Source organism: Cajanus cajan, chromosome 9 (genome assembly GCF_000230855.2).
Source record: "Cajanus cajan strain Asha chromosome 9, NIPB_CcT2T_4, whole genome shotgun sequence".
Taxonomy (NCBI): Eukaryota; Viridiplantae; Streptophyta; class Magnoliopsida; order Fabales; family Fabaceae; genus Cajanus; species Cajanus cajan.
This window is the reverse complement of record NC_138525.1, coordinates 22,816,983-22,828,609: the sequence shown is the minus strand read 5'-3', so window position 1 is coordinate 22,828,609 and position 11,627 is coordinate 22,816,983. Positions and strand designations below refer to the sequence as shown.

Below are 11,627 nucleotides of genomic sequence, written 5' to 3'. Positions count from 1 at the left end.
TCATCAAATTTCTAACTTTTTACATGGGTCTTCTTTGTTTTTCTTCGTTTTTTGTTCTCTTTCAGGACACCCAATTGGATAAAGATTTGATTTTTTGTTATTGGTTTCTTCAATTATCGACCCATTTGTATACTAATCTAGTTTCATCAAGAGGCAAGTAAAACCTGACCAAAAATTATTTTTTGCAATGATGAAACTTAGGTACTACCTAAACAATTCGACCTAGGATCTAACACATAAATCATTTATACCCAAATCCTTATATATTAGTTAAAGAGAAAGTGGAGTTAAAATAATGAAAAAAAAATAAACTTTTTATATATTAAACACAAATCTCTATTTTATATAAAAGAGTTTTTAGAAGAAAAAAAATTAACAAGAGTTTTTTAAGAATTCATGTTAGGAAAGTACTTAACTTTCAATAACCTACTTACAAGAGAATCAAGATCATTGACGAGTCTTCAAACCAATTTAATTTTTATTTATTATAATTATTTATGTATTAAATTTTTATATTTTAAAAATAAATTATCAATAAAAATATTATAATATAATATAAATTTTTATCATAAATTTAAAATATAATTTATATATTAATAATATTTATTTATATAGTTTTTAAATATAATTTATATTTTTAAACATAATATTTATTTATATATATAATTTATTATAAATTTTAGTTATATATAATAAATATATAGGGTGTCATTGTTAAAAAAAAAAACTAGTTATCTCTTAAATATAAAATTTCATTTTTTTAAAATTTTAAATTTAAATTTAAATCAAACACACCGATATGTTGGTTCTACTGGCCAAATAATCCGGACCCGCCACGTTGACAGCTCTTCGTTAGTGTTACAGCAGCAAAAAATACGAATCCGAAACCCTAAAACTGAAATCAACACTGTGTAGAGGCAATGGGAAAGAAGCATGACGAGATCCAGAAAACAGGGCTAGGTCGTGCCCTCGTGAGGCAGCACAACCACATGATCCAACAGAGCAAGGAAAAGTCCCGCTTCTACTGCAAGAAGGTTCTCGAATCCTACACTGAAGTCTTCGACATCGACGCCATCATCGAGCAATCCAACGAACCCCTCCCCGCCGCCTCCACCACCCTCATAAGCCTGTCAGTCTTTCTCCTCTTCCTTCCGCCAATGCTCTGTAACATTTTTCCTTTATTGTTTATCGTTCTCTTATTGTAGGGACTCTGCCTCCGTTCCCATCGAAGCGACGCCGGAAGAAACGAGGAAGCAGCAGAAGCGAGAGGAGGCGCTCCACGCCGCCAGCCTCCGAGTCCCCCGCCGCCCGCCGTGGACCCCCACATGTCCACCGACGAGCTTCATGACAGCGAAACACAAGCTTTTCTGATTTGGCGTCGCAGCTTAGCGAGGTTAGTTCTCTGCAATCTGATTGTTAGGGTTTAGGTTCTTCAATAAACGTGCGTTTAGGGACTAGCTTGACGATTGCCTATATGATTTTTGTCGTGTTTAATATGTCTGACATTAATTGAGGGACTAGTTTGACTGTTTGCTCGAGTAAAGGATTTGTGGATGGTTTTAGTTTATGTTGGTGGTGTGGTGGTGTTTCAGGCTTGAGGAGAATAAGAAGCTTGTACTTACTCCGTTTGAGAAGAATCTTGACATTTGGAGACAGCTCTGGTGGGTTGTTGAGCGAAGTGATCTGGTAAGTTGGTTTCATCTTTGAAGTTATATGGGTTGATAAAGGTTTTGATTTTAAAAAAATAGGTTGTTGTCTTTTTAAGTTACTACAATTCTCTTATATCAGTTATTGGGACTGAAATCAGTGAAGATATGGGCGTGGTTCTCCTTTTGATGAATATGATTGCCAAGCAACTGCATCTGCTTACCCATGCTATATTTCTCAGGGTAGATTGTAGATTTGTCTTTCATGTTGTTGAAGCAAATATGCTTCTATTCTTTCACGGTCTTGTTTTTCTTACTGTGAGTAACACTAGTCATATTTTACCAGGCAAGCATGGAATCAATGATGAGAAATCGAGAACTAACAGAAACAAGGATGATGCAGGTAAGTAGGTTCTCTGATCCATGTAAGATTACTATAATTATACAATATTTCCCATTCATGTGATGAAGCTGTTTGCATATTAAAACTGCTGATCTTTTAGGCTCTAAGAGAGGAGCTAGCATCTGCTGAGCGAAGAGCAGAAGAGGAGCGCGCTGCACATAATGCTACCAAAATGGTCTGCAACTTGAATTATTTATTCTCAAGTTTCTGTGTTTTGCATTATATTTTAGTGATTCTGTGATTGGTATAACAGGCTACGATGGAAAGAGAAGTAGAATTGGAGCACAGAGCAGTTGAGTCATCCACTGCACTTGCAAGGATACAGGTAACGTAAGCACTTGCTATGGTTTAATTTTTAAATGGGATGAAAATCATATTAAAGCACTGTTTTCTGTTTGGATTTTGCCATATGTCATTAGTTTATTGTTTATATCATAATTGAATTGACAACATTGTGGTAGATATACATGCTGGGTGTCAAGTTGTCTATGTGGTTAAAAATTCTATATATATGAACTTTATTATCAAGAGCTTGTACAGAAAACATGATATTCTGGGGTATCCAAGAATAGGGAAGAGTTTTGTATACTGAGTCTTGAGATGATTATAAAATAATTTTTATCAGCAGAAATGTTACGTGTTTGGTCACATTAAATTTGAAAATAGGAGGTATGACCATCTCAGCTTGTTCAATGCTTCTATGTTAGTCTGACTACATTCCCTCAAGCTTTTTTGATAAAGTTTGGCATCATATTGTCATCAATGGTGCTTTTTGGTCTTGCTATTTAATTTTTTTAGATATCTGATTTGCCATTAAAAATATTAATGAGCAATAGTTACAATTCCACAATGATAAATCAGGAGTTAATAACAAGCCTGCTTTGGTTCCCCCTGTCAAGCTCTTTTGCTTGTGGAATTGTTATTGACATTAGGTTAAATATAAACATTGATTTATTAGTTGCTTCTCTTCAGAGAGTAGCAGATGAGAGGACAGCTAAAGCCACAGAACTTGAGCAGAAGGTGACACTTCTTGAGGTACATGAATAAATAGTTAACGTTTTTTCCTTTTTGAATGTGAAGGCTGATTAGTGATTACTATTCTGAAAGAAAAATCTGCTAAAATGTTTTTGGTAACATCTATTATCAGGTTGAATGTGCAACTTTAAATCAAGAACTACAAGACATGGAAGCCCGTGTGCGCCGGGAACAAAAAAAGTCACCAGAAGAGGCAAATCAAGTAAAACAGGTATTTAAACAGATTATTGAGAAGAAAGTAGGCCATTTTTTTAACTTTATTAGGTTTCCTTATATTTCATACTGTCTACAAAGTTTATCGATAAGTGTATAGCATATTTAGAGTCAATGTCGTTTGTTGTTTATTGCCACCAATTCAAAGCACTTTCGATTTTCTGTATAAATATAACTAGAGCACATATTTTGATTATTTTCTATCTTTTATGCATATTAAATGTCACTGTTTAGAAGTAGACCGTTCCCCCTGTTTTTGCTACTTTACATAACTGAAACACTTACTACTTTTATGTTTGTCCCTCTTATTCTTTTGAAATACATACTACTGATACTAGACCTCAATGCCATTTCTTTTATCAAAAGAAAATGCAAGAGGAAAAAATTTCCATGGTCATAGTTGAACCTGGCTGTGGTTGGGCACATAGCTGAAAACAAGCTATCTTCATTAGAGGCATGCTTTTTTTAATTATTTTCGTGTGAAATTTATTTGAGATAATAACCTCCTGTCTTGCAGGTCAAGTTGAACTTCCCATTATTGATACGTTTGGTTTCTCTGTTTCAGGCTGAAATGCAAAAAATGAGAGTTGAAATGGCTACCATGAAGAGGGATGCTGAGCATTACTCACGTCAGGTAATAATTATGTGTTCCTTTAATATTCTCTTGAATAAAATTTAAATTCACCAGTTGGATATAGAAATAAATAAAACCTCCGTGTTTCTTTGTGGGCAAAACTTAGACTTAATGGTCATACTGCTGCATTTCCAGTGAAATTTTCAAGTAACGTCCTCGTGTACTACATCATTTTCTGTAGTTTTTATCATATAAGTTGTCTTGTTTCTAATTTTGGGGTTAAATAACAGTAAAAACACTTGGTAAAACCATTTCCAGTTGAGGAACAATCAGTTAATGGTTACTTATTAACCACCTAAGTGATCAATTGATAATTGTTCCTGATTTTTTTTTTGACAATTAAATCCTTTTAGTAATTTTTTTTATTGTTCACCATGCATGAATTATATTGATAACAGTAAAAACACTTGGTAAAACCATTTCCATTTGAGGAACAATCAGTTAATGGTTACTTATTTCCAGTTGAGGAACAATCAGTTAATGGTTACATTTTTTTTTCTGATTGGATCTTGTTTTTGAGTTGTGTTGCTGGTGCTTGTGTAGTTGTGTTGATAATCGAAGAGAAATTGTTGTTTTTTTTTTGTTTTTTTTTATTTTTTTTAATTTGTGGCAAATCTGAGTTGTTAGATATTTTGATGGTTGGATCAAAATTGGGAAACTAGAATTGCCTGATTAAAAATAGGAAGACCGGAAATTTCCGTAGGTAAGTTATCTACGGAAATTTTCGTAGGTAACTTATCTACGGAAATTTCTATAGGTAACTTATCTACGGAAATTTCCATAGATAAGTTACCTACGAAAATTTCCGTAGAAAAAAGCATCCGTAGATAAATTCCATAGATAAACGCATCTGTAGATAAATTCTATATCCGTAGATAAAATCCGTAGATAACGTTATCTACGAAAAATTTTCCGTAGATAACGTTATCTACGACCTTATTATCTACGGATTTTTTTTCGTAGATAATCCGTAGATAATTATCAGTTATCTACGGATTTTCATCATTATCTACGGATTTTTTCCGTAGATAATGCTGATTTTTCTTGTAGTGTATCTCCCAAGACTCAGGTAAAGTATTCAGTAGCCATAGTCCCAAAACTTCATCATCAAATTTGATACCCATTCCGGATAACTGATCTAGGAGCCCTTGAAATTCATTCAAGTGATCTGAAATGGAAGAACTCTCCCAATACCTCAAATTCATCCGACAATTCAACAAATACAATTTATTATTCCCTGATTTAGAAGCATACAAGGACTCAATCTTCTCCCATAAAGTTCTAGCATGTGGTTCATTAGCAATGTGATTATAAACATTGTCTTCTACAAATTGCTGAATAAAATCACACACTTGTTGGTGTTCAAAGTCCCAATCTTCTTCAGACATAGAATCCGACTTTTGAGTAGTAAAGACAAAAAGATACATTTTCTTCACAAATAGCAAGTCCTTAATCTTGCCCTTCCACAAGTGATAATTAGCGCCATTCAAATCAATCATTTTAGTATTTGTCTCCATCATTCAAGCAAGTCAAATAGCCCCAAACCAAAGCCAACAAGAGCTCTGATACCACTCTGATGGGGAAATAGCAACACAAAAACAACACAGAGCAAACTCAAATAGTTATCCCAGTGGAAATAAATTCCCCTAACTTGCAAGAATCTATGAGGAGCAACAACCAATGAACAACAATAATAAATCACCAAAATCACACACAGAGACACAAAGATTTTTAACGTGGAAAGCCCCTTAAAGTAAGGGTAAAAACTACGAGTCATCCATACTAAAGAAATAGCTCCACTATGATCAACAAAAAGTACAAAAGAGTCTCAATCAACTACACAAAATAGTGCTAATACTCAGCCAAACAACAAAGCAATAAAGCTTACAAATAGAGAACAAAGAAGATGAAAAGCCCCAAATACACAGCTATAGTGCGAACTAAATATCTCCCTACTTAGCCCTCATTTCAACGATCCAACCGGTCAGAATGAAGAACCAGATGTCAGGAACTTGCTGTCCAATTTTCAGCCCGATCCAACGGTGAACGAATCTGCAGTATCGATTTTACTATCGCAGCCCTGTGTAAAAACGAGAATGACTTTCTCTCTTCCTCTCTCTCAAAGTGTTGGTGTTCCAAGTGACTTCTGACTTTCCCTTTTTCTCACTCTTGTACTTCAGACCCTCTCTCCACTTAATTAAGTGAGACATCAAGTGGACTTCTCAATTTTGAGCCTTTTCTCCACATAGGATGGGAGCCCAATACCCAACACCTCCCTAAAGAGAGAGAAAGAGAAGGCTCCACAATAAGCCTAGTGTGAGATATTAGAACGATCTTAAAAGTGTCATGAGAAGGAGGCACATACCCTCTTACTACAGACAGGAGCTTATGGATAGGCTCTAAAGACTTCGTCAAACAAGCATAAGTGTAGAAAAATATAGACAAAAGATGGAGTTATACATCATGAGGGCATGTATAAGGGAGGAAGAGACCATTGTTAGGTTCTAAGTGGCTTGAGCATTAAGATTAGGAACAAAGTTGAGCTTTTTCCATATAAAGACCTTAATGACTTGGTCTAATTATGCATTAAAATCAAGCAAATAATCATATAAATGATCGATTTTAAAATCAGTTTTAACTAATTTAATAAGTCTTTTTTCTATTAGTGAGGGTCGATGAGTGCTTGAGTTGACAATTGTAAAAGGTAATAGGGGTTTGTGAATTTGGGGAGAAATAGGCATGAGGTTCAAAAGTGGGGTTTTATGTGAGAATGGATTTAGAAGGATTGGGGTTTTCATCTTCTTTTTTTAATAAAATCATGAACTATTTTGGTTGACATCAATGTCCAATATGACATCTATTATAATTCTTAACTTATTAATAAAATAATATCTTTCTTATAGATTATTAATTCAATTATAAAATTAATATCATAAAAACAAAAGAAAATTCCATATTCTAAAGTATATATAATAACGTATTTATTTTAGCTTGATCCACTACGTGAAGGAAATGAGTCTTATTTACAAACTATATTTTTTTCTTAATGTTTCTACTAGAATAATTACATATTAGATTGAAATATATTTACTATTGGGTTAGTATGATTGGTTGGAGGTGGGTAAAAAGTAACTACTATAGAAAACCCTATCCTCTCTGAAAGACCCTGCACCAGGCACGAGGTATAACGCGCCGGGCGTGTAAACCCTATCCTGACTCGACCAGTTCGTATTTGAGCAAAGCTTCAAGGCTTTTCCGCATCATTCACACATTGGGCGACTTCTAGGAGCTGTGGAAGGGATTCTCGGTGCTTGGGACCATTCGTGTGTGGGTCTTTCCTCCGGTTCTTCCATCTTCTCTTCCATCTCTATTTTTGTTTTACCCTCATTATTTTGAGCGGTCCTACCCATTATTTTGTAGGGTTAGATGTAACCAACGAAACTCTTTTGTAATCTTCACTTTATTAATGATATATATGTTGTTTCATTCATTGTTGTGTTATGTTTCTGTTCTTAATGCTTGCCTTGGATTGATTTTCCTTTGCTTGATATAGAGTCTATTGGGTATTGGAAAATAGCCTTTGAAACTAGCTCTGAAACAAAATACCTAGTGGGAAATGTATCTAGGAATGGAGTTTGGCCCATTAGTAGTCTTAAACCCTAACCCGTAATGCAGGTGTATGTATTGGATACTCAAGGAATTGATATTCATTGTCTGCACCTAGGCTCTTGCTCTAAGGGATTAGGTTTAAGTAAACTTATGGGTTGGCTAGGCAATGAATGTAACAAGAGAATAAAGATTCATCAGTGTGAAGTTCGGTGATATCTGACCCCACAATCTTATAAAATCACAATACCATTTTTATCCTTTCCACACACACAAATAGTTTTATAGTTTTAACATTCCAATAGTCATAACCTTTACTTCAAATTGCATGACAATCTATGAGAAATTGGAATTATTCTTTAGTCATGAATAGTCATTAAATGCTTGTTTTACCTAACTAGTCCTTGTGGATACAACTTAAATTTACTACTTGTACGGTCGGTATACTTGCCGTATTTGAGTCCGTTGAGAGAATTAAAATAATTTATAATAAGAACAAAAGTTAATTTCAACAGAAATTTCAACAAAATAAATTTTTTTTCTTTACCAACGCATAAGTTTCACTGTAGGGTTTATTCGTGCATTCAATACAAATTTTTTTTTAAGTTAGAAATTTACCATTTTTTTCATCATATTAAAATATAATACTGAAAATTTTAAAAATATTAAAATTTCAAACTTTGTACTAAAATTTTAAAATATTACAACTAGAAATTTAGTATTATTTTAGAGATTCATTTTATTATTTACTAAAATATTAAAAATAAATTAAAAACAATTATAATAATATAAATAAACATTATCTCTTTTTACTTTTTTCGAACATTACATCCAAGCCAAAATTTGGCATTACAATTAAAGTAGAGCCTTTGTGTGCATCATTCATGCATTTGGAAAAGGGAAAGGTGTTAAATAGGAAGTGAAGGTGTATGAGTTGATGTATAAGTGGTAATTGGGTTAGGGAGAGGTGGATCTGGAGAAAACGAAAAGGAATTTCTGGCTTAGCATCTTTAATTTTATATTCCATTAGGCGAGCAAGACCAATAGCAGGATCGATTGATGTGGGTTTAAGAATAGCTACATTGATTAGGAGCCAGAATTTTTAATTAGGGTGCCAAGTACAAGAAATATTATTAAAAGAAATTTGTTTTTTTACTAGAGTATATCTTTAGTCCTTTTATTTTTTTAAAGTTTTAATTTAACCTCACTATTTTTAGAAAGTTTAATTTGATTCTTTAACAATATATTTAATGTTATCTTTTCATTCAAATTAACATTAACGACATTAATGAGATTAAATAAAAGGGTAATATTTTTTTTTAAAATTAGATAACTAAATTGAACATTTTAAAAATTATATGACCAAACTGAATAAAAATTTATCTAACATATTTTGGTCTAAAAAATTTGAATTTTTTTATATTTGTATTAACAAGATTATGAATGACACCAAATTAAACATTTGAAATTAAAAAAGATCATAAAAAGGAAGGAGTTATCTAATAAAATAAATTATTAAGTAGATTAAAAAAAACCAAATTTTATATTGACAAAATGTTAAATAAATTTTTGTTCAATTTAATATATCCCTCTATTTATAGAATGTTCAATTTGTTCTCATTATTCTTAAATGATTTAATTTGGTCCTTTTAATTTTTTAATAATGTTCAATATTGTTCTTTTGTCAGCTATTAGTATCAATTTAGACCGAAAGATAACATTATACGTTTAAAAAGGTTAAAGAATCAAATTAAACTATTTTTGAGTAAATTAATATTAAAAACAAATAGAAGGACCAAAAGTATAATTTAATTTTTTTAAAAATTTTATACAAAATTTTAAATGGCAGATAAGAATCACATTTTAAATTTTGAATTTGAATAATTATTTAATACGTGACTCATATATAGAAAAAAATTTATGTTTTCTTGATTAAAAATAAATAAATAAATCTATAAAAAAAAATAAGTCAATTTTATTTATAATGAATTAATTATATTGTTATAATTTATTTATTATAAATAATTTGACTTAAATAGTCAAATTAATTTAAATATAAGTTTAAATATATTTTTAGTCCCTCAAATTTAGGATAAATTTATTTTTAGTTCTTTAAATTTAAAATTATTGTTTTTAATCCTTATAATTTTAAAAAATCTTGTTTTAATCTTTATACTCAAATTTTGTTAGAAAATTTGTCAAATATTATCACATAAAATCTACCTATCAGCTTATCTTTTAGTGAAAATATTATATTAAATTCAATTGATACTACATAACTATTTCAATCTATCACTTTCAGATATGTTATTGATAATTTCAAGGATTAAAACAATATTTTTAAAAATTATAGGCACTAAAAATAATAATTTTAAATTTAAGGGACTAAAACTTAATATATTTTAAATTTGATAAACTAAAAACATATTTAAATCTTAAATATAATATAAATAGTTGAATATAACATATAATTAGTTTAAATCTTATATTATATACAGATTTTACTATTTAAGTCGATTTAAGTTGATTTGACTATTTAAGACAATTGTATTTACTATGAATTAATTACAGTATTTTATAAATAAAAAATGACTTAAATAGTCAAATTAACTTAAATATGATATAAAAATTCAAAAAAAAATATTATTTCATATGATATTACTACAACAAATATATGAATTAAATATGCTATAGAATCAAATTATACAACATATATGTTATTACTCTAATATTGAATGAAAATAATCAAATTTTTAATTGAATTATCACTAGCCAAATAATTTATCTACAATAAGAAGTCGTCTATAAATACCACAACATACCAATGTTGTACTTTGTCTAAAACAAATCAAGAATCAAAGCTTGCATTTGTATTGTCTGAAATGGCCGATTCAAGCACACAGATTCTTAGCATAGTTATCTTCCTTGCCCTCGTTTCTCAAGGTAATGTTATTATCATCATTGTATGAAACACAAATATTTTATAATTTCTCTTGTGCATCATATTACAGGTTATAGTCAATGTTCCTTGCATGATCTCTCCGTAGAACAAAGTCAAACAGGAGCCAAAGTTCATGGGAAAACAGAATGGAGTGTGACTATCACCAACAAGTGTCCATGTGTTCAAACGAATGTGATTTTGAATTGCATTGGATTTAAATCTGCTGAAAGAATAGACCCTTCACTTTTGCGTGTCACACCTAAGGGTTGTCTTGTTAATGATGGTCAATCTATCTATTCAGATGCTATCAAATTCAAATATTCTTGGGATAACTCGTTCCCATTGAATCCTATTTACTCAGAGATTGCATGTTCTTAGATATAGATTCAAGGGATTTTCTCTCATAATCTTTTATCTTATTTGTTATAGGTTCTTTATTGATAAACGATATCATTCTTGAATAATGCATTGATTTTGAACAAGTTGAATTTGCTTCCAGATCCTTTTCTCATTTTTATTTTACTTCGAATTGAAACTACTATTGATACCTTTGGTTAATTTGAAATCTAAAGTAAGGTCTCTCGAGCAAAAATAAACTAAGGCCACCGATCATTTGTTGAATATAATTGAATCATCAAAAATATATTTATGAATTACCATTCTAAAATTTTAGGGAAATCTCAAAACTCAAACTCCAGTTTTTTGCTACGAGTTTTGATTCACGATTAACTTTTATATCTCAACTTCGACCTCACAATTGATGTAGGATTCAGATGCAATCCTCAGTGTGATAATCTCTTTCTTGTATAGGGTTACACAGCTCGTTTTCTCATTTTGATGTCAAATAAGGGCTCTTTTCTGCCCGGAAAAAGTGATGAAAAAACATCAAAAAAATACATGCCAGTGGATTCTTGAAAATAAGGACTTGTTTTGTTAATTTTTCATATATTTTTAATTTATTAAAAAATTTGTTAATTGATACATATAAAAAATCACAAATAGATATACACACAAACCTTCCTTTATAGATATTTATATATTCAAATAATTTCGTACTTTTGAATTTCTCATAATATTTTAAGTTACGAAAATGTGGATTTTAAAAATATTTTCTACAATTTTATATAACTAACATATATGGCTAATTGA

At 30.8% G+C, this 11,627-nt stretch overlaps 1 protein-coding gene across 3 annotated transcripts; it reads left to right on the top strand.

Moving 5' to 3' along the window:
- Nucleotides 1-907: 907 nt before the first annotated feature.
- Nucleotides 908-10,976, top strand: LOC109815997 (golgin candidate 1). 3 transcript variants are annotated; one of them, XR_014429685.1, is made up of 11 exons: nucleotides 908-1,129; nucleotides 1,206-1,393; nucleotides 1,593-1,686; nucleotides 1,993-2,049; nucleotides 2,150-2,224; nucleotides 2,303-2,374; nucleotides 3,022-3,084; nucleotides 3,197-3,295; nucleotides 3,863-3,931; nucleotides 7,107-10,480; nucleotides 10,549-10,976. XR_014429685.1 is itself a non-coding variant. In XM_083063770.1 (10 exons), exons 2-10 carry the CDS (start codon nucleotides 1,326-1,328, stop codon nucleotides 10,582-10,584), a joined length of 633 nt encoding a protein of 210 aa, XP_082919896.1. In that variant the 5' UTR covers nucleotides 909-1,129; nucleotides 1,206-1,325; the 3' UTR covers nucleotides 10,585-10,976. The 3 variants fall into 3 exon arrangements, 1 of the variants encoding a protein (XP_082919896.1); XR_014429686.1 differs by lacking the exon at nucleotides 908-1,129 and adding an exon at nucleotides 1,789-1,889 and having other exon boundaries at nucleotides 1,349-1,393; XM_083063770.1 differs by lacking the exon at nucleotides 7,107-10,480 and having other exon boundaries at nucleotides 909-1,129.
- Nucleotides 10,977-11,627: the final 651 nt, after the last annotated feature.

What these genes read in the sequence shown, in the direction of transcription:
- LOC109815997 (XM_083063770.1), top strand. Translation starts at nt 1,326, where the DNA reads ATGTCCACCGACGAGCTTCATGACAGCGAAACACAAGCTTTTCTGATT. An exon ending in TTGTTGAGCGAAGTGATCTG is followed by an intron (nt 1,687 to 1,992) that starts GTAAGTTGGTTT and finishes ATATTTTACCAG; the next exon opens with GCAAGCATGGAATCAATGAT. An exon ending in CACATAATGCTACCAAAATG is followed by an intron (nt 2,225 to 2,302) that starts GTCTGCAACTTG and finishes TTGGTATAACAG; the next exon opens with GCTACGATGGAAAGAGAAGT.